Source organism: Siphateles boraxobius, unplaced genomic scaffold, assembly GCF_051911475.1.
Source record: "Siphateles boraxobius isolate OS27281-9 unplaced genomic scaffold, OSU_SipBor_1 3, whole genome shotgun sequence".
NCBI classification, from domain to species: domain Eukaryota; kingdom Metazoa; phylum Chordata; class Actinopteri; order Cypriniformes; family Leuciscidae; genus Siphateles; species Siphateles boraxobius.
The window spans coordinates 12,304,685-12,328,444 of NW_027508919.1; the positions used below are offsets into that span (position 1 = coordinate 12,304,685).

The window sequence follows — 23,760 nt, forward strand, 5'->3', positions numbered from 1 at the left end:
CTGTAAGAGAAATTAATATACAGTATAGGACTCATAAAATGCACTCTGACATACCCTTGAGCTCAGCACTTACATAATTGGACACAACTAGAAAAATGTACAGAGGATGTTACAAATAGATGAAGCTTTTCCAGGTCAGCCATTTTATCATTAGCAAAGCTCTTATCTGCTCATGAGCAAGCAAACATTGAAAATAAAGGATAGCAGATAAGCAAAGTGAGCAAGTACTTCAACGTCGCTGTCATCGGTTTTAACCAAAGCCATTAGACGGTGACAAATATCTGATACTAATGTCATTTTGAGGCATGTCTTCCATCATATTATTCTGCGGCAGTTACTGGCCCCTTTACCCCAATGGAAAGCAATGCAGTGAACAGACGGCTTTCATTTGAGTCCTTTAAAAGTCTATATCCGCAGAGATGTATCATAGCCTGTTTATAATTATGAAATTAACTGATAATGGACAATACATATGCAGAAATATAATGGAATTCATCCGCCATTACAATCTCTGTAATTCTAATTGCAACTGTTGGGTTCCAGAAATAAAAATCCATGTCACTTTCTGTTTTTGCTGAAACCATCAACTCACATTATTTTTTAAAAAAAATTTTAAATAACCATGTTTAACAGCAAAATTCTGTGTGAAAAACTACATTACCCACTATTCTGCAAAACATTTTTTATCAAATCAATCAAAATTAGGATGAATAGTTTTACATTTCTCCATATTTTTTTTATTTTATTGTCATTCGCAATGCTTAATGGGATTGTAGTATATTTTCCTCATTAAGTTTTTCCCTCAAAGTTTGCTGTTTTGTGATTCACCTCTTTGCTTGTTGGTTTGGTTCATGGCTTATAACTCTTATAACTATAAAAATGTGGGCAGGAACTGTTGCAATTTATTATATTGCTAAAGCTGACTCACTGACTAAATTGGCTCGAAACACTAAGAGAATGTACTACATATAGCTTGTTTAAAGTCCAGCTGAAAAAATGGCTATGGGCAAATCAAAGCTGTACACGCTAGTATGTAGGTTTTATCTGTTTTAGTTTTGGTATTTTTTATTTTTTATTTTAATTTGTTTTGTTGTAACGTGTATATGGATGAGTGTTTTTGTGAAGTTGAATGTAGTCTTGGGTGAATATTGTATATAGGATGTAGCTAATTTATGAATTGACTGTAGATGTAAAATTTTACTTTGCAATGTTTTGTGAGTTCTATGATCCTGGCCCATGGGGCTGCGGATGGAAATTAGCCTTTGGCTAAAATCCGGCATTTTTACATGCATGTACTCCATGTTATGTTCATTAAAATTCACTGTCCCAATCAAATAAAATGTAAAAAAAAAATTAAAAAAAATTAATCTCTCAAACCCAGGATGAGGCGGCTTCAGAAATCTCAGGTGGACTGTTTGCCGAACGGATAGATCCTCATGTTTAGTGGCTCTTTTACCTTATTTTGTATCATAAAAGGTGCTACACCAGAGTTTGGTATTAGTGTAATAAATGTAGACAATCACAGATTCCCCAAAAAACAACCTAAGGCTGAATTTCCCGCTAGGAAAAAGATACGCTCATTCACCAAGACACTAAGGCATATAGCAGTTGTAGTGGGAATACCTCTGATCTACCCTTTAACTGTTCTAGTACAGTGAAACAAGTTTAAACTGCAATTGCCAAAGGACATAAACAGAGAGTCTGGATATAAAGACAGTACTTTGTTTCCCCTTTTTGCTTTTGTTTTTATGTGTTTTTTTTTACCCTCATTCTTCCTGGAAACAAACAGAGGCAGGAAGTTGAGGGTTAGGAAGCTCCCTCCTGTCTCGTTCCCCAGGCTCCCTAGCATTGTAAATGTTTATGATTCACGCAGCTCTTTGAAAAGTTAACGTTTGCACCAGGGACACAGTGTTACCTCCGATTTAAAATGGCTCCTCCCCAACTTCTCTTCCATTGCGAGATCTAGTGTGAGAACGGAGGAAAAAAGGCCTCTTAGGACTACAGTCTCTTAATACACAATACACAAACTTCCTCAGGGGTGCCTTCTTCATAGCCTTTTTATTCTATTACCAGGATCTATGTCTATTTCCTGCAGTTTGCACTCCTTTTCTTTCAAGAATACGGCAATTTATGGAGGCTTCTATGGCACAAAACATTGCACTTATCGGGATATGGTGTGTTCTTGACAGGAAAGCGTAGGCGATGGTGCTAATGCTACTGTAGCAGGGCTGTGGTGGTCAAGAGCCAAGACTAATGATTGAATTAGGGCATAATTACTTACAGTGATCAGTCACTGACTGAACCCTTCCCTCTGTGTTTAAAGCCCCCCTGCATTGAATTATACATCAGTTTACAAGCAAAAGCCTCTTGAGAATGATGGTACCTGATAGAAATAGCATACAAACATGAAACATACGTCTGCATTTTCTTTCCACATCCCTTCAAGAGCATTTACGGCCCCATACGGGCCCAAACAAATCTGTGAATCTCAAGGATTGACTGCTGATTTTGCTTTGTTCTAGGCCAGAGGTCTGGTTGAAGGCTATTTGTAGAGTTCCCAGTCCCACCAGACAAAATGACAGTCACCATTAAGCTCTTCTTCTCCTCGCTCTTTTTTTCCCACCCCCAGAGGAGATTGAGGAGCTTTGGCAGCTCAATTTGCAGCTGCTGGGTTCCAGCATGTTCCACTCAGAGTGTCCCCGACCCCGGGAGTCTTTTATTCATCAATTCCTCTGTCCCCACGGGCTTGTATCTCCTCCCATGCCCCAGGATTTCACACTCCCTCCACCACCCAGTGGCCCATCAGTAGACTCTGGCTTCTAATTGATTTTGATGAAATTGATAAAAGAGTTTCCTTTTTTGTCTCCATCACCCCCTATGGACCCCCTCACCCATCACAAACTCCTCCTCCTCGGTCACCCTCTCAATCTCTTCAACACGTAACTGGCAAAATCTGTATATGCACTGTACTGCTCAGCTTTCCTGGCAGTTTTCCTCATATTAAAATAATTGACAAATATAAATAACAGGTTTTGCACTCCAGTTTCGCCCCAAACTTTTGGGTTTTTTTTTTTTTGCGGGGGAGGGGCTCTCTGATCGCCTAATGCAAATGCTGACAGATGTCGAAATGAAGATAGGAACAGATAAAGACAGAGAGAGGACTCCGAGTCAGATAAACAGAGAGCAGGAGAAATGATGTCTTTGACAGTCTAGTGCGGTTTTCTCTTGACTCTGAACTAAACTGCAGCCTCAAGGGTGCATCATGACAGCTGACTTCTCTTAAAAACTAATATTAACATCTGACTGAATCAGACATTAAAGTCTCACTGAGTTTCTGCCTGATATGAGACACAGGTATATAAATAAATAAATAAATGGTTATATCATTTGGACTTATTGCATTTAATTACATTTGCATGGCATGTAATTAATGAAAATGTCAATCCTTCACACATTTTTGCCTTAAAGAGGCTAACTGCAAAACTAAATGTTGACAAAAGTATGACAAGAAAAAATAACATTAACAATTCAATAAAGATTTTGAAGACAAATCTAGAAAGAATACTATTGTTCAAATATTCCAACTATAATTTTAAATGTAAATTAATAAAAACAAATATTATTTGGTTTAATTGTGCATTTATTATTTTTGTTTACTAAAATTATATTCAGAGTAAAACGGACTAAAATAATGAATATCATGATGAAATATTGACAACATTTAAAGGATTCTGTATATCCATCAAAATTCTAAAACTATAAAGACTAAAAGACTAAGATTTTTTTTAAAAAGAACATTGGCTGTGTGTGATGTCATGTCTTAAAAACAGAAGCAGAACCTGATTATTGACCTGGTCCATCTATGTGTAAAATAGACTAGTGATTAAAAAAAAACGTGTGAATGTCCTCTTAAATGTGCTGTTTACTTTCCTGCATTTAAGCATTTTTGTTATTTGCATTTGGTGTTATAGCTTAGCTTTCCAGCGGTTACCTTCATAACATTGTGTAAAAATGAGGAAATTAATCGTGTTTTTATTCAGTGCTTTCGCGCAGTGCACTGGCAGGTAGGCCTTGAGGTCGTTCTCTTTGAAGGTGTGCCTTCCTCTCAAAAACATGAAAACATCTCAGACAATCACATAACTCTTGGTAGTACTTCTCTGCCTTGAATCCCCAATCTCCAAAACCCTTCTTCTGAATACTCGCAACGGGGTTTAATCAGCTCAAGAGGGGGGCTTCTTATCTTTCTGCACTTGTTATGGGAAGCTTATTGAACAAATCAGAGGGGGGGGGAGCGGTTCATTATTTCCAGGGTTGGCAATGAGGTTGATGTATCTCATTGTGAACCCTCAGTTGACAGCTCATTTTCCAGACAATCCTAGCTTTGATTCACGGAAGGCGAGAAAGAGCGGGACGGTGAGGAACAGAAGGCTCAGGATTCCATTGCTTATTCAGGACCAATGCTTGCGGCTGTGTGTTAATAATCTCCTCAGAAAACAGGCTGAATTCCAATTGTTTGTTGAACACGTATGTAACTGGGTACAATTCTGCGCAGATAGGAATACTGAGAGATTGGCCCACGACGCAGAGGAGAAGATTAAGGCAAGGTAATGTGCTGTTTGATAGTCACTGTGAAAAACAACCGCTGCTCTTCAATCTCAAGTCAATTTGGGAGACTAAAAGGAAGGAGAAATGAAAAAGTGTGCATCTAAGGGGTTAATGAGAGAGGGACTGTGCAAAAGGAAAAGCAATGAGTGAGGGTTTTAGCCGGATAGATGGATAGGTCAACTGAAACGCGGCGCCATGCTGTCTGCAGTGTGCCAAATTGTGCTATCCTGATTGATCTGTGTTTTTGGAGAGTTGTCTTTAACGACGCTGGATTTCTTTGCCACATACCTTTCATCCTCATGTCCATCTGCTCTGTACACTCCTGGTCCTTCCTGACTTGTGGCCCTTATCCAAACCCACATCACTCTCTCTCTCTCGCAGTCATGCAAATCCACAAGTAAAAAAGCCCAGGGGCAAAGCATCCTCTTGGGTGCAGAAGGGAAAATGAAGCTGACCACATCACATCCCCAACTGTGCTCTAACCGGAATGTAACTAATAGTGAGGTGAGACAAAGTCCATCCCAGTGGAGGGCTCTTGGATTGTAATGGGCTCATCATAACAATTATTACTGGGGTGCCAGCGTCAGAGATTTTGGGGTCAGTTTATGGGATCGTCACTTGTCCTTTCAGGCAAGTGCTGCGCTGTCACTGAAAAGTTTGCATTCACTGATCTTTTACATTCATTTTTATGCCTTGCAGATTTAAACTTTTTGTTATGGAGATATTACATTGTATACATTTCCAGTTTGCTGCAAATTTTCATTTGTCAAAGGAAAAATACAAAATATAATTACAAATATAAAAAGAATATATTTTAATAAATAAAACAGATGTGTAAACATTCCCATTAATGTAATAAAGAAACATTATAAAATAAAAATACAAATTAAAAATTATTTTGTGTTGGAGTCAGTGAATATATGAGCAGGACCAGCAGAAAAAATAAAAAAATCCTTATTGTTGAATCCTGTAGGCGTCGCGTACGTTGCAGATCACATACCGAGAACTAGGAAATTTATCCAGTCAGCACCGATCCCGAGCTGAACCAGACCCTCATCCTCACAGCCGCTCTGTTTGACAGGGATTGGATTGGACTGTGTGGCGAGTGTTGCCAAAAAGTGAGCCTCGATCTGTAGGCAGTTGGTTTAATAGATGGCAGGTTGAGATCCCTGGTGGCATGAAGCCCACAGCAAGTCCGACTCAACTCCATTAACTCCCATTAGCATTGCTCAACTAGCTTCACTAAAACTAAACATTCCTGATTCACGCTTACGGACAAAACTACATGCGTGTACACCGAAATGCACGCTGATTGAAAGAGCGTACTGCCCTCACAAAACACACCCACGCTTATACAAACAGGATAATCTGTTGCACACATTATTTACTTGAGCAAATGTCAATTTTGTATTGCATTTTTTTCTAGAACCGCCGGGGTTCGCTCACTCAGGGAAAGATTACGAATAAACTCTGCAGCGGTAAAGGGAAAAAAAATCAGCTGTCTTCTGACAAGTACATTGTACCCGGCAGTTTTCTGTCCAGAATACAAAGAGACATTTATCACTGCAGCTGGGTAGAAAAGAGAGAGGGAGGTGTGAGCGAGAAAAGAGAGAGGAGGAAAATATACAAGGGAGAACTGGCTGCTCTGTCACTGCGGCAGTGCAAGAATTTCTCTTTTAACCCCTTTCCTATTAATGCAGCATGCATTTGAGTGAATAGAAGCTATCCTCCATTCCCTTTACATGCTATATTTTCCTGTTTTGTCTTTATACAACCCGTTTTGGCATTGCATTTCTCCCGTATTACCACTTCTGAATCGTAACACTAAAATGACGCCTTCTGCTCATCTGAGGTAATTACAGCCATTACGAAAAGGTTAAAACCCTGGGCAGCTGCCCTTTCTGTTTCCTGTCACTCTGATGTATATTCATTTGCCCTGGTGTAAACATAAATGATCGGCTGAAATGCATACGCAGACCTGCCATCGAAGCAATGACCGTGCTGTTGGAAACGACTGACCGAGTTCACAGGGATGCCTTCATCTTGTCACTGCTTCATCCCTCTGTCCTCACTGCATTCTAATTCAGTCCATTGCAGATGATCTCAGTGGGTTAAAATTTAGTTCAGTTTCCTCCTGCATAAAAATGACAGATTATCAGCTATTGATGAAAGATTAAAGACAGGAACTGGTGAGTGACTTCAGTTACGGCCACAAACCCTGGGAGTCTCCCCACTTTGCCCAAAGGCGTTATCTCTGTATAATGTCAGCTTCACAAAGCAGAAAACCTCAGCAACCCTTTTACGTGCAAATACCCTCCTTTCTTTTCCTCAAAGCGGTCAGCTCTCCCCAGAGCTTAAGCAATCACTTTCCTCAGAGGAAAAAAAAGCAGTGGGGCTTGCATTCGGAGCGTGCCACTGCAACAGACTTTGTTTTCCTACATGCCGCCAATATGGTCTGTTTTCAAGGCTTCCAAAAAGAGGAGATTGAACTCAATCACTCCATCCTCTGGGTAGCCAATTAACCTTCATGGTTTTAGGGCCCTTGCCCCCAACCCCTTAAAAAGGAGTATAAAAACTAATGGGGGAGGCTGGCTGTTAAGTTTAATGGGAGACAGGGAGGCCTCAAAATGGGTTTTTTAATGATGCTCCCCTGCTCTCATGCACTATCCATTAAAGAGTAGGCTGGAATGGGCTGCTGCACTGCAAGACTAGAGATCAACACAATCAAATGGGCCAAACATCACAGCGGGGGCTCAGGCCCTTTGTTAAAGCATATTGTGCATTCTTGCTCATCATTTTTGTCACATTAACATCACAAAAGTTGTAAAAAGGCAGCCTAATATGTCTCCATCCAAATCTATGCTGTCACATACACAATTTTGCATTGGTGATAGATGTCTAATTTAATCTCTGGCCTTAATGGGATCATTAGCTCCCATGTAGAGCTCCTCTTGTGGGCTTTGCTTTTGATCCTCAAGCAAGACCAGGGGTTATTTGGCTTGAACACCTGTGTTAAACTTCAGTAAGGGTCAGTAAGATTTGTAATGTTTTTGAAAGATGCATCTTATGCTCGCCAAACAGCATTACAAATTTCTTTACTGTCACTTTTAATCAATTTAATACGTCCCTACTGGATAAAAATATTGATTTCTTAAAAAAAAAAATCTTACTGATCCCAAACTTCTGAATGGTAGAGCACATCCACGAAAATAAATAAAAAGAAAAGGAAAATTAGTTATGCTAGCATAATATTAATGGATTAATATTCTTGAATGAAAATCATACCTTTTTTAAGTGTGACTAAGTGTCCTACTACTTTCTGGGGGCACTTTTCATGCCAAACTCAAGCTGCCCACCCCTGCAGTCCAGTTCTGCCCCAGTTGAGCTGGAATTGTGAAAGAGCACAAGAGGTGACTGGGGACTGTCAGTAAGGCTTCCTTAGACTAGTGGCTTTCTCTGTACTTGGTCTTATTCTTCTGTCATATATAAGGGCATTTAATGTCACGGCCCCGCATGTGGCCTAGAGTGGGCACCAAGGAAATCCAATTAACTTCAGCCACAGCAACACTGCCCACATTGTGCCTTTCGCAATCCCACCCACCCCTCTGGCACAACCGGGTGACGTCCATCGCTAATGACATACTAACTTCCATTGACTCAACTCGAGTCGGACATTAGTCTGTTCTGTTTTTCTTCTTGTTTGTGATCTCAGGGTTTTCACTGAGGAATACGCCCCACTGCTGAGTGTCAGTGCGTGACTCATGCTTTCTTTAAGGTAAGCTTTTGCAGCATATAGATGAGCAATCACATATGTCCCCTCCCCACCGTCTGGCTGCGATTCAAGGCAAGGTCTGCTGCCATTTCAGATGCAGTGTCGCTCTGCCTGTCAATTTTACTCAGTATTACACCATGTTTTGCAATGATTGGCCAGAGCTGCTGTTTTGGGCATGTGGGGAGTGAAAACTCTTGAAATATGAATAAAAAGGGATATTATAAGTGTCCAAATGGATGTGAAAAAAACAGGGTGTGGCGTTACTGGTGCGAGGACAGATGGTTACCGACTTAGAGGTGGCACGGCTATACTGCACCTGGACTTCAATGCTCTATATTACTTCTGCGGTACAATAAGCATCAGGTGAGCCAGCAGGGCTCCTCCTCTTGGCTGCTGACTCTTGTCATGCCGGGCAATGATGACTTGATGGAATGCAGTTCTTACATTACAGGTAGCACTTTCCCAATCGTCTTTATATGCGTAGGAAAATCAACTCTGAAAAATAAAGACGAATGGCACGTTAACAAGCAGTCAGACTGTGTACAGTCTCTCTGCATTATCTGAAAAGAAAGAATGTGATAGAAGGAGAGAGGCAGAAGGGGCATGTGGGAAATAATGAGGGAGTCAGTTAAAAGAAAGTAGGAGAAAGAGGCAGACATGGGCATGAAGAGGAGAGTGAGAGACAGAAGAAGAGAAAGACAAAAGAATGAAAGAAAGCGAATGAGATAGGCCAGCTTGAAAAACAAGATAAAACGGAATATAAAACGCAAAGCCAAGGCTGACACAGTGAACATGCCTGAATGAGAAGACACACTGCATTAATTATGTAACACAGTCTATGCAAGCAGGCCGCTCACACACGTCTCACAGGGGATGACAGTCTGGAGATATTAGTATTCGGCTGACGCAGTTGGGCCCAGCTGTTGAAGAGAAGACACACTGATTTTATGCTCTCGGGTTGCATTGTGTCCAGGTACGTTTCTGTCAGTCTTAGCTTGACAGGAACAGGGCATCGGCTTTATTCCCACTGAATAAAAAAATAGCAATTGGAGGAAAATGAAGCAATAGCAGTTTGTTGGAAAGGATGTTAAGATTTTTAAGTTGACTCTCCTTTTTTGGATTTAAACAGCCACTTCTGCTTTGGTCAATTCATGAATCATTTGGCTTTTGATTAACATATATTTATATACACTACCTTTAAAAAGTTTGAGGTCAGTTAGATTCACTTGAATTCTTTATTCAGCAACGATGCATTGAATTGATCAAAAGTTACGGTGGAGACTTTACAAAGGATTTCTATTGAAATAAATGTTATTTCATCATCAAAGAGTTCACAAAAATATTATGCAGCACAACTCTTGTCAACTTTAATTATAAGAAATATTTCTTGAGCACCGAATAAGCATATTAGAATGACTTCTGAAGGATCATGTGACATTAGAGGCTAATACTAAAGAGTAATGGCTGAAAATTCTGATTTGTCACAGGAATAAATTGCATTTTAAAACATATTAAAATAGAAAACAGTTATTTTAAATTGTTTAATAATAATTTATTTTATTTTACTGTTTTTACTGTATTTCTAAATCAAATAAATGCAACCGTGGTGAGCACAATATACCCCCCCCCCCTCCCCAAACATTTGAAAAGTAGGATAATATATATTGTATATATTGCAAATAATTATTCTTTTTATTTTTCTCAGCTCAAATGCAAGCAGTAATTGGATGAAGAACTTAAAAGAATGAAGGTCAAGAGACACAGATAAATAGAAGGAAAACTGTACATTCATCCACCCACAAATCTATTTTTGCCACCCCTGCCCTAAAGCAAGTTACATTCTCTTGGCTGGATGCTTTATGAATAGCAAATAAAGCCCTAATAGAAGAATATCTCATTGCTTCAAGAAAAGAGGCTGGCCTGCAGATTTCAGAGGGGTTCACCGACTTCGGCACTGTGCTTCTCAGAGATTATTTAATTTGCTGTAGCCAATGAGTTTGCATTCTCCGTTACACCCCCCCCCCCCCTCCCCCACCCAAACCCTTAACACCCAAAGCCCAGCCCGTCCCCTCACAGATGTAATTTACTGTCTGCTTTTCTCCTCTCGCTCTTCTCAGACTCAAGGGTTTCTGAGTAAATTAGCTTGCATTGCTCGGTCAAGCTTAAACACAGAATACAGCATTTGTAACAGAGTATTTAAAGATGTCCTCCACAAACCAATCCTTTTGGAAAAGAAGAGCCAACTCTTGTGACTGGTTGCCTTAGGGTGTGTGCCTTGGTGGCTGCCAGATCTATGAGTCAGGTTAATTTGGGACTGCCATCATCAAGAAATCTCTGGGGTCGAGTACCACTACAATGGCTTTCTCTGTGCTTTTCCTGAACTAATAAGCGAATATGTCATTCCCAAACCCAGAGACATAATATCCTGTTTTCTGTCAGATATCCCCCATGTTTTATAATAGTGGGCTCTAAGAGGTCACTTCACCCTATATTAGCATGCTATCTACTTCTCAGGCCATGACACTATCCAGTGGAGAGCTATACGGGTGCAGTGGCACGGCAACAGGGAGATGACATCGGTTTCTGGCCATCCTCGAGGGATTCTAACCCATTAGTTCAGTTCAACTCCACATAGTGGCTCTGAAGCGTTCTATAAAATAAAGAGCAGAAAGACAGTAACTGCATCCTTCATAATCAAGCTTTTAATTTCAATGGTTAAATTAATTTAGATATACTCTTGACAATTATCGCTAAACTATTCTTAAGATCCCTTACCCACAAAATGACGTCACATGTTGATACTGTCAGCTAAGGATTTAGTCATGGAATCCAGTAGCTTGAAAACTGTGGGCAAGCAGAAAGGTTCTGAGAAAAATATTATTTTTATATTTTTTAAGAGTGGCCAAGCAGAAAAGCCCAGAGAAAAAAGAAGAAGAAAACAATCAAATAGCAATAACATTAATAATATTTTAGCAACAAATAAATGAAACACTGTCAGCTTATTAGAAAGTAAATATTTTTCATTGTATTAATGGGTGTTTATACATGAACATGAAGCTACCTTCATATTTTAAGGAGGGGGTCTCTTGAAAGCAAGTCATATATTTGGTGGTCCATTGCATTAAAAACTTTTAAAACCCCTGATTTAGTTAATTGTAAATGTTAGTGAGCAATGGCTCACAACAGGAGAATATAGCATTATATAAACTGGATTTGTAACAATTATATCGTAATGCTATTGTAAACAAATAATGCTACTAAACCATCCCTCACCATACAGTAAAAAAAAATATTCTACCTGTGTGAGGCACATGCTCAGCTCATTACCACAGCATCAAGCAGTCCATTTGCTAGCCTCCACCCTCCTCTTCTCCCACATAAAGCAGCTCATTTTTGCTTCAAAATGATTCATAATACAGCATCACAGTGTCTTTTCCCCTCGTGTAGTTACACAGCTGTTAAGCAGATATTGTTTGTACCAATCTATATACTGCACTGTTTGTCAGCACCAGTTTAGAAATTCGTTCTTTAACTAGGTTTAGCCACAGAGGGCAGGAAGAGAGGAGGAAAGACATATTTTGGAGCTGTGCTACCAATTCACACAAAGGCAGCGGTCGAAAAAAGAACTATGCAGCAGTAGACCACAGCTATAAGTTCAGCTGTCAGTGTGTGTTTGAGATTATAGGAGTGCAGGTGGCTTCACAGAGGAGACTGGCTGTCAGACACACTTACCAGAGCAGGATAGACCAGACTCTGATTTACTTCCAAATTGACTGGTATTAATGTTAAGACACAGAAACGGGCACAGGGAACCCTTGATTTGCCATCCATGTGGCAGTCCTTAACAAGGCAGGTGTAATAGCAGGTGTAATATCATCAATAATTAATATCCGAGCCAAAGGAAGATGGAGGATGTCAAGGTCACTTTCCTGAAGGAGTCACAGAAATTGAAGGTACAAGACAGAGAGAAGCAGACATACAGGTGTAATACAGAAACTATTTTTTCCAAATGGTGTGAAAGAGGGAGGGAGGGGAAAAAAAAGAGAAAGACAGGGAGCAAGCAGATGGAGTGAGAATCTTGGAGAGCTGATCTAGATGGCAAGGTCTCTGCACTGAGTGCCGTCTTCGTGGCTCAGTGACGCATCCTCCTCCACTGTTTGTAAAAACAAGACCATCACACTCCATCTTGTGGTCCCGCAGGGCTGAGGGCTCGCGGCTGATTTATGTTGCACAGACTGAATTGCCTGGCTGGGATGACAGCAGCACTTGGACTCTCCCTCGTGGGAAGCCCCCAGCGTCTGCCTGGCTTGTTGTAGCCTGTGCATGGCAGCTTGCGATAGTGTTATAGTGGAGACAACATGACCCCCATCCTGGACGGACGTGCTGCAATGTCACCCAGGACCTCCCGGGCACTTCCTGTGCCTCCAGAGAATGACGTGAATGAGATGTGCACTAGTTGCATGACATTTATTTAATTCTTCCATATTGTCAAATTTACATGGCACACAGTTTAATGTGCCACCTATTGCAAAGTGTGGGTCAGCAGAAAGGTCCAGCAATAATAAATAAATAAATAAATAAATAACTAATAAGAGAGATAATAAATAAAAGTAAAATAACAAAATATAATAATAATAATGTGAAAAAAAATACATTACGGTTTCATTCTGCTTTCTAAAGAATGGCAGGAAATCATTAAATTAATCACAAATTTATTAGTTAATTTTAAATAATAAATAATGTGCCATTGCCAAGTTCTTGTCCCCCAAACGTCCAGAGGTAGTACATAAAAAAATAAATAAGAGAAATAATAAATAAAAATAAAACAATAAAATATAATAATAATTAGTAATAGTAGTCTATTAAATAATAATAATAGTACACATGATACACAAAATTAACATTACTGTTTCATTTAGCTTTCTTAACACTGGTGGGAAGTCATGAAATTAAACACTATTTTATTATTTTAAGAATAATAAAAAAGAATGTGCAGAAGTGAGCGCCACAACCAACGTCTGTCCTCTCACTCCAGTACATTATTTCTCACAGGACACGGCTGCAGCTCAAACGTTTCATCAGTCTGCACGGAACAACAATAGAGAGAGACAAACAAGAAGAAAAATGTGTTTTTGAGGCAGAATGCATCTAAATATGATTTATATGATCATTATGCTCAAAACCGCAGCAAAACATGCTCAGGTTTAATATAGTTAATCTTTAAAACGATGCATCATGTTGAACCAGAATGGTTTGATTTATTAGGAACATCTTGCTTGTTTCTTAGGCTGTTTCACCTTGTTCCTCAAAGAAATGACATTCTTTCCCCAAGCCTGTAAATCCAAAGTGACTGAATAGTGTCACTGTGAAAACTGCAGAGCCCCGTGGTTGCAATTACTTCCCCAGTCGAGTGTTTGAGAGTGTGTGAGTATGCCCACTTTCCCCTTACATACTCCCTGAGCCCGAGCCTATTTAAACAGGTGCATTAGCTGCATTTTCTCTGGCCCTCTCTCGCATTACATCAACAATGCAGACCTCCAGCGCTCGTACACGAATTTTTGGAGAGAAAAGAAAGTGCGTTTTCCAAGGAGCATAATAGCTTCCAAACAAGATGAAAGTCTGGCAGTGACACAAAAGATGTTCAGAATTTTTTTCCAGATTAAAAGCCATTCCTTTTGTTTTGGGTATGCGAAACTCAGCCCACCCACACATTTAGCTCATTTAGCCATGTTTAAGATAACAGACATTTTAAATGGATTAAAATCCCTCTTTGGGTGGCAGTGTTGTGCAAAGTTCTGATTTCAGAAAGTTTAATTAGAAATGGAGTGACAGAAAGAGGAATTTATCTATCTTTCTATCTTTCTATCTATCTATCTATCTATCTATCTATCCATCCATCCATCCATCCATCCATCCATCCATCCATCCATCCATCCATCCATCCATCCATCCATCCATCCATCTATCTACCTACCTATCCATCCATCCATCCATCCATCCATCCATCCATCCATCTATCCATCTATCCATCTTGTGCTTCTGTATTTCTGCATCATGTTTACTACATTAATTCAAACTTCATACCGAATTGGTATTTAGAAGATATACCATATTCAATACTGAATGGAACACAAGCTGTTCATTGGTAGAGAGCAAAGCAAAACCTTTAAGCTATGATGTCTACCTTCAAATTCCCTGTGACCTCTGACCTGCCGGAGCTGGGGCTTAATCAACAAGTTAAGGTTCTTTCTAGCCTCATTATGGGACAGAGTTCTTCTCTCATAAAGTAATCTGATGCCGTTCTACTACTGACAGCAGTTGTGGGTTCTTATCACAAGAGCCTTTGCATTACAAGTGGACTATTTATTATTCTTCAGCTTTGCAGAATGCAGATAGCGGTACACATATTTAAAACAGTCCCAAACACCTTGTGCATTCTTTCATCCAGTGCAAAAATTAAATCCCAATATTTTTGATACTCAGCACTGCTGTGGGACTCTTTGGGACCATTATTATCATTTTTTTATATAAACTCTGTGCTTTAATTACAAATGTGGAAGAGTAAGAAAACAAAGATGCTTCCGCCTCCAGCCAAAGCCAAGCCCATTATTAGGCTTTAAATCCTAGACAGCAAATGTTCCTTCTGACATAGTGCTCTGGACTGTATTTTAAGTCTTTTCCCGGAACTGATTGGCAAGCGTATTTTCCTGATGACTTTCAATAGATATTCTCTGTAGGAGGGCCGTCTCCCTTTCACTGCTCTCTTCTGCACAACTCAAAGATCAGCTGCATTGAAGCTTTAATTGCTTCATTTGTTGGCATTATATTTCCATCTCTCGTAGGGCAAAAAAAGATAGGAAGAGACTCTTGGTTTGTCAGGGGATGACAGGCTGTCATGTCTTACTGCAATTTGTTTTGTGGTTAGCACAGATCTTTGAGAAAAACATCTGTGAGTTTTGTGGATAAACCACTGACAGGATGTGAGAGAGCTGTTAATGGCGTTCTGCTTTCACAGTGATGTAATTTACAAGAGAATCGCTCCATGGGGGTCCCCTTAAAGGACAGAGGCTGAAAAAGATGACAACATTCAATGAATGGTTGTGCCCCTACTGTCATAAGGAAGGGGAATTGGAAAATGCACTCTATTTTTGTGTGTTGCCTATTCAAGAGGTGAACACGATTTGAATCTTGTTAAAGTGCCTCCTATTGATCCACAGGATGCAGATAAATCCATGCTTCTGTGGAAAAGCAGATTCTTCTGAAATGAAAGGAGGAATTCTGGGTAGGCAGATTGCGCCATGGCAGGTGTGGTGTCCTCGGCACTCGCTCGCTGTATATGTGGATAATGGTGAGACTCACCCTTGTTGCTATGGTGATAACATTGACTTTTGGTGATGAAAAGCCCTTTCAAGATGTGGACTTGTGTGTGTGTTCACTGGGCTTGGTAATTATGGCCACTAAATTTGAGCCACTTGAGATACCGTAGTCGATCCAGAGCTTTACTTTCCAATTTATTTTTTACTTTTTCAATTTAATTTCTATATTCTCCCTGCTGCTCGGCTGAGTTTTAGTATGGGGAAGCATGCGCGTGTGTGACGGTCTGTGTGTGAATGGTGCGACTATATGTGGGTCAAATCTCTAATAATGCACCGAGATACAGATACACAAGCACATAGGAGCTTTTATCTTCTCACTTGTGCCGCAGGATATCTGAAGTGTCTCCAGACTTCAGTTAGTAATCTTGTCAATCACATTAGATCACATTTTAAGGGTGACAGTTTTGGCAGTGGAGATCTTGGAAAGTAACGCTCCAATCTTTAAATATTGATTCAGGCCCCAAAGCTGTGTTGTCCCTCAGAGTCCTGAAAGAGCTTTGAAAAGCAGATAATTAGTGATTTTAATTGGATGATCCGTCAAGCTCAGGGTGTCAGATGTAAATGTGTGAATCCTTCCCACAATCTCTCGCTGTCACCGAAGGCTACAAGTATGTAGCAAGGTCTCAACCCTTGGGCTGATTTACCAATAAGAAAGCTGACCAAATGTGTCAACAAACATCTGTGTGGAATATTATCTGTCTATGTTGGTTGATGGGATATGAACTTGTCATTCAGTGAATTATTTGGTGACAATCAATCAACAATAACAGGTGTTCTCTGGCTTTACAATTACTGCAAACTCTATATCAATATTCATCAATATGACTTTGGAATGTAATGCTTAAGGCATACTCATATATTGGTACCATATCAGTTACTTATTGATAGCAGAGATTTTTAAAACATTTATCAGTTTTGTTCTACACACACACACAAACATTATAAATTGTAATGCTATTATTTAATATGTTTTTATGTATAAATAGTGTGGTTCAATCAGAATAAAGATTCAAATAAGAATTTGGATGCCTAAATAAACTAGTTTTAATATCAGTAATTTAGTGGTTATCAGCAATCAAAAAATAATTAGTATTATCTCTACTGGCCAGAATTAACAGTGCATCCCTAATTACGGCTCTTTATTATTATTACATGTGAGCGATGCACGTGGAAACAGCCATCTGAGGATGGGATTTTGTTATGCAAATACCATTTGTGTGTATTAGCAAACATTTAAGCAGAGAGAGTGCCCTTGTCGTGCTTGTCTATCCAGATGGCCAATAATGAAATATGTATGGAGTCAAAAGGACTCACACAGAAAGCTGTTTTGGGCTGACTGCTAATAAAAAGAGAGCTGCCTTGATTATCACAGATGTATCTCTTTTAAATAAAAGGGAAATGAAAGAGGCAGACAGCTCCTCAACTTGAGCGAGAGAGAGCGTGGCTTTTTTTGTAGTTATAATGATACAAAAATCAGCTTGAAAGCACTTGCCTCCAACACAACAAAGGACAGATCTGTAGTAATACTGGCTCAGACAAATCTTTTTTTCTTTTTCTATTTTTTTACTCCACAACTGCTTTAAAACATCATTACATATTTATAACTGCCAGCTAGATGACAGAGACAGAGCACAATGTTCAGAATTTAACAATGAGGCTACTTTGCCAGTGTCCCTCACTGTGAAATCTGTGATTGCACTGTCTAAACCCTCCTTTCATCAAGCCTGGCAACAGTGTGAAACAATTACTCACAAGATGGGGATCCACTTTTGATTTAACAATGCACCCTTTAATTGGTTTATTAAAAGGCCCTCAAAAGTTCTAGCATTAAAACTTGTTGAAGAAGTAGTGCCAGCTTACATTAAAATGGAGTGGAGCTCTTCAGCATGCCAGTCGTTTCCCCCCCTTTTCCAGCTCTGACATGTGCTGGAAAGATGAAAGCCCCAAAACAAACCATGCCTGAGATCCTTGAAAGAAACCACAAATAAGCAGAAGCTGTGAAAACGGCATAGTTTAGCCCAGGGGTTCTCAAACCTTTCCATTCCAGGACCTGCCTAGACGAGTATCTTTCTCAAGATGCACCAAAATATTTTTAAGTGAACAATGGGGGGAAGGGGGTTTAAAAAATAAACCCATGACAACAAAGTACTGTTTACGTAGATAATCCATCATACACGCCACTGGTTCACATTTGGAGCATTAGATTAGATTAAATATGTCCAATTTTGAAACCTTCTCGCTCTGGTTTGGACTGGTGATCCGCGCTGCGAGTGTTAAACTTGTTGCCATGTTTAGCGCAGAAAACGCTCTCATGTTCGTTGTGTGTGTACATGTAAAATGCTTTTTACAGACATATTTTCCTTGTGTTGGTACAGAAGGTAGCCAAATGCACATTGGGGAACGCAAAGAACACACTCTTACAAGCATGTCTCTGAAAGATTACAGCGCTAAGTTGAACAGATGAACAGACCTGAAACAGCCCTTTGTGACAATTGAATTCTCTGGTGTAATGCGGACGAGTTTCGTTAATAATGTGCACCAAGCAGCTTAATAATGAAACGAGCCCCTCTGAGACACAGAAAACATTGTTTTTACAAGTTGCACGAACGCTTCACTATAACACGCAGCTAGCACAAATACTTATATAATTAAATCACAGCATTTGCGATTTGTAAATCAAAAGCAATATCGCGATTTCTATTTAATGTTAGTTTATCGTGCTGCCCTAGACAAAACTGCTTTTGTGTGTGTGTGTGTGTGTGTGTGTGTGTGTGTGTGTCATTTCCTGAAATGCAAATTTAGCTGCAGCCAAGTGATTTTGTGTACAGTTTTAAAAGCCCTGGTTTAGACAACAAAACTAACTCCTCCTCTCTTTCTCTCTCTTTTTGTGCAGATCAGTCAGAGGGGTTCCACTGCCAAGACGAATGTCGTATCCTGGGCCACTCGGATCGCTGCTGGATGCCCAGGGTGCCGATCCCAGCAAAAGTGAAGTCTCCCGAACACGGCCGCAACGTCATCGCTCTGTCCATCGAGGCCACAACTGTGGATGTACCTCATTATGAGGACTGTGGCACCACCAAAAGGACTTTTGCCACCTTTGGCAAAGATGGGCCGGACGAGGAGCGGGCTGAACAGAGGGGCAGGCGGCAAACAGCAGAGCCGGCCGTCTGCAGCCCCAAGACCAACGGCACAGTTCGAGAGGCCGGAAATGGCCGAGAGGCTGTTAGCCCCATCACGTCCCCTGTGCACCTGAAGAGCCCCCAGTCCAAATCACCCTCCGCTTACAACACACTGAAATGCCGGGACGTAGAGCGCATAGCAAACCACAGCCTGCTGCGGCAGCCGGAGGGGAAGGACAGTGAGCCGGCTATGCGGGAGATCAACACGCTCTTGCAGGACGGCCGTGAGAAAGAGTCCCCCAGCAGCAAGCGGCTGAAGGACATCGTGCTTTAACCGGCTCCCACGTGTACACAGAACGCATACGCTACTACGAGTGTGTGCCGACGTGTGCGTGTGTGTGTATTTGTGTGCTTTTGCGAGCGTTGAGCCAAAAGGGCCTGGGGAAAGAAGAGCGAGACACATGTGCAGCACAATGTATTCTCCAGAGACCGAACAAACTAAGCTGAAAATGTCTCTGCGAGCTCAGACTGTCATCGTGGCTTGGTAGTAACAACAACGCTTGTACGTTTGTCGCAATCGTCTATCTGCAGTGGACAGGCTGGTTACTGTGTGCTGCGTGAAACGCTCCACCCTGCCCTCAAGTCTTGCCCTTAGAGGAGAAAGACCTTCCAGGGCACCGCCAGTGACACCTGAGTAAAGTCATGCCTTGTAGACTCAAAAGAGACTTCTAACTTTCTTCTAATGCCTTCTTTGGTATGCAGTTTTTGCTTCAGCTGCCAAACCGCTCACTGTTCCCGAAGAGGACGTGGGTCTCTCTGACGCTACAGATTAGCGAAACTCTTCCCATATGACGTAAGCCGTCCGATTGTGGGAGAGTGCACAGGAACACTCCCTCAGATTTCATTTAATTTCAGTGGATTCTCACTGGTCTGATAAGACAACCCTTCTCTGTTTCCCTCAAGATATTCCAATGTCAGCAAACCATAAGGTCATTACACTGCTTATTTTTTTATCTCTGATGGAGCTAAATGAAGTTGCGCTATCAGCTCAAGCTCACTGAAAAACTGGAATAGGGAGAGACCGATCCCCCAGACTTACAGACAGATATAAATAAATAAGTATATATATATGTATATATATATATATATATATATGGACAAAAAGAAGAAGAAAAAAACATAAGACTTGTTGCTTTTGAAATCTCCTGTGCCCTTTCCTGATTGTAGCCAGTGGAGCGCAGTTTACTAGAACTTCGTGCTCTGGTCTTGTACTTTTTTGGATTTTGACTATGGGGCTAGGATAGAAGGGGTCGTCACTTACGTCTTGCTATGTGAAACTCTGTTTAGGGTTGAATACTATCATTTTTAATAATCTGTTGTTATGTGACAATCCCTTTAATGTTTTGTTGCGAAAGTAAAAAAAATAAAATAATAAACATTGGTGTTCATCTAAAGCTACAGTAGCGTTTGTACACAAAGACAAAAAGGAAAAAAATGACATATATGCCAAAATATATTTTATAAATAATTTAAAATGTATAATGAGAATATTTAATGCTGTGTAGTTATTTTATCAGTAAGTTATAATTGAAATTAACTGGCTTTTTTTCTTTATTTGTCCCCTTTTTATTGACTTTGTTATTTCTTCTTTAATCCTTTTTTTACATTTTCAATTGATCTTGAATTTTTGTTGACTGTGTTACCCCTGGCAACTGTTGATTGCAGTCTACCTTGTTGTAAAATAGTTTCTTATTGGTCAGTTTTCGTGCCATCAAGTTTCTGTGTGGGCAAAAAAAGACAAAAAGACAAAAAAAAATTACAAAAAAAAACAACACCAACAGTTGTGTGTCAGTACAATGAGCTTAGAGTGAGATAGCAAAAGAAACCAAAAAATTGCAACAAACATTAAACTTTCAAGATAACAGGTTGTTGTTTAATCTTAATACTCAAGTAAGGGTAAGAGTAAAACTACCATTTCGAGTCACTGGAAGTGTTTGAGAGGCGCTAAATGGAAGTAAGTTCCATGTAAAGCAAACCCAGATGCTCTGAGACAGACTTGCTTTGCTATCTATCATCAAGTACAGCCCTCCATTTTTACAGATCACTTAAGAACGCTGTACCAAGCCCACTCAAACAAGTTTGTTTTACTGCAGGAGAGAAAAAAACTGATTTGGTGGAATTGCCATAGCAGCGGACAGAGAGAAATTGCAAAATCAGTTTCTTTGCAATATTCATTTTATAATGTGGAAAGTACAAACAGCAGCAATGTGTGAAAAAGATATAGATCTAGTAGCTGAATGTTTTTGCTGGTCTCACCAAACAGCTTCTGGCAACATGAAAAACAGAATTATCACTGAATGTAAACTGCAGCTTATTATTAAACTATTAAATGTTCTCCACTTTGTCTCCTTGTCTAAATTCATCAGTTCTGCATGTTTCCATCACACTCTTTTTAATTTGCCATCAAATAGCTCATAATGGAATAGATCCGTCTCGACTGGAGAGGAAAAGAGTGAGACGGCATTGTTGAAAAGTAATGAGCGCAACCCGAGTTCAGCATACAGCAATTATCCTTTCTTAAGCGATCCTTTGTCTTGCCATAATTCATTAAAATCTATAATGTGATATGAATATCTACTGTTAATTTTCCCCGAATGTAATATGCTAATGTGTGTGGCAATGGCGGCTGCTGTGATGACAATCAAATGAAAATTAGTTTTCACCGAGGTCCAATCTGAATGCTTCCCTGCAAAATCATTCTGCAACATCCTTTTTAGATATCCTGATTCTGACTAATTGCAAAAATTACAAATGACAGCAGAAAATTCACCTAATGCTGCCAAACAAAGCAGGCGTTTGAGAATCATCCAACTGAGGAGTGTCCATTTCAAATCGCTGGTCGTTCTAATTTGCTGAAGTGGATGATGCACGTAATTCTGGCCAAGTGCATTACTTGGATTCAAACCTAGTGCAATGCTACTTATCTGTCAAAATAACATCTGACAAAAGACAAAATGACAGAGAAAGCGCTCACCGTTACACATTTTAATCAGGACCTGGACCACAAAATTCAAAAATGCATTGGACTGACAGGACCGCAGTATATTATGTTGTTTTAATGGTGTTCAAAAGTAGGGCCGCTAATAGGACACAACACTTCTAATTCAATCTAATTCAAAAAGGCTTGTAGTCCTCATCATTAGTACTGCAAACAAACTCGGTGTAATGACCAACAAATTAGTTCTTCCTCTGACTACTAAATCTGTTCCAATGGCAGCGCACACTGCTCTGAGCTACAAATGAATTATAAGACATGCCCAAATGAGCCTCGTCACCTCATGTTTAATTACTCTAGATTCCTGTTGGTCAGGGTGAATTCATCACATTATACAGAGATTTATCTCAAAGGTTACCGGGACACACATCCTATTAATGTCCTATTAATGTTTCAATTATCATTTTGCCAAATGGTAGGAGGGGGAATCAGAGAACAATTTAAATGATTTATTCCTGACACCGACAAGCAAAGCAATAAAAGTGGGAGGAGGGGAAGGGAAAGGGGTAAGGGGGTGCGCTACTCTTTTTTCACCAATACAAAACAGTTTGTACCTTATTTCTTTGAATAGGCCCCTCAATCAGTTCCAGCCATCTCCATTCTTGAATTGACCTCATTCTATCAAAGGACTGCAGCTGCTCCAGCAGTGGGGAAAGGGCTCATTGTGACCCACTGTTCATTCAGGCCAACCTCTGGGACCAGTTCTGTATCCCGTGCCCACCAAGCAATGGCTGGAGGGCAAACTGAAAAAGAAATTGTCTTTAACATTTAAATTGACAACACTAAAAGTTATTTTTTATCATTAAGTGTAAAAAAAAGTATACCAAAAACCAACTGCTGTGCTTAATAATTTAGACATACCCTTTATTGGGGACAAAAAGCACTTGGGCTGTCAGTACTGGGCTAAAACCCAGTCACCCTGCTGTGCCCTTTGTGGGAGTTAATTTTGGGACAGGGCAATAAATCTCAGGGCCAATGCTCCTTCTTTATTCTCTTAATTTGGATGCTAATTGTGGAACAGATCTTGCATAGAGTTGCAAATAAGGACTAGGCCACAGCGGATGTACTAGCAGCACAGTAAGACAAGTCTTAAAGGAGCATTAACCCAAAAATAAGATTTATTTTTATTTATAAATGTCATTCCAAATTGTGAAACAAGAGGAGAAAAAAAAACAATTGTTGAACTTGAATAAAATAAATCAATTGAAATGTTACCAGCTAAATAACTTTTTAGATTAACATCGTTGATTTAACCTTAATAAGGTTAGACCGACAAAACATAATTTAAGAGTTACATGTGGTAGAAATATCTCCTTATGGCAACATAAGGAACCGAGGCAGTCAAGTACCTAAATGTATAAATAATAAGCACCATAAAAGTGATCTAAGTGAATTATGCACTGTTCTGAAGCAAATCTTCTGAAGATAGCTTTGTGTGTGTGGGAAAGACACTGAAATTAAAAAATACAAATAATAATAATAATAATAATAATACATTGAAATATTTGTTGAGAGGGAGACTTAAATACTTATATGCTGGCCCATTCTTTTAATATGTATTCACTGCACCTCTTCACAAGACTTAAATTATATGGATGACTTTTCTGGTGTATTTCTGTTATCTTTTAAGCTCGACCACCACAGTCCTCTATTACTTGCATGGTATAGACAAGAACAGCCATGTGTGTTCCAACTAAAAAAAGAAGGAGAGTAAACAATGACAGAACCTTTTTAATTTTTAGGTGAACTACCCCTTTAAGACTGGCTAGAGAGGCTGTCTCTCTCTCTGCAACACTTTATGCTCCATTACAACAATGTTGCATTATTTACCAT

The 23,760-nt window shown here is 39.8% G+C and overlaps 1 protein-coding gene across 4 annotated transcripts in view; it reads left to right on the forward strand.

The window, feature by feature from the left end:
- pcdh19 (protocadherin 19) overlaps nucleotides 1–21,271 on the forward strand; it is a 56,865-nt gene extending 35,594 nt beyond the window's left edge. For all 4 annotated transcript variants that reach the window (XM_077247903.1, XM_077247901.1, XM_077247904.1 and 1 more), the window contains exon 5: nucleotides 18,647–21,271. In XM_077247903.1, coding sequence (XP_077104018.1) covers nucleotides 18,647–19,206 — 560 coding nt within the window. In that variant the 3' untranslated portion in view covers nucleotides 19,207–21,271. The remainder of the gene's footprint in view (nucleotides 1–18,646) is intronic.
- The last annotated feature ends 2,489 nt before the right edge of the window (nucleotides 21,272–23,760 follow it).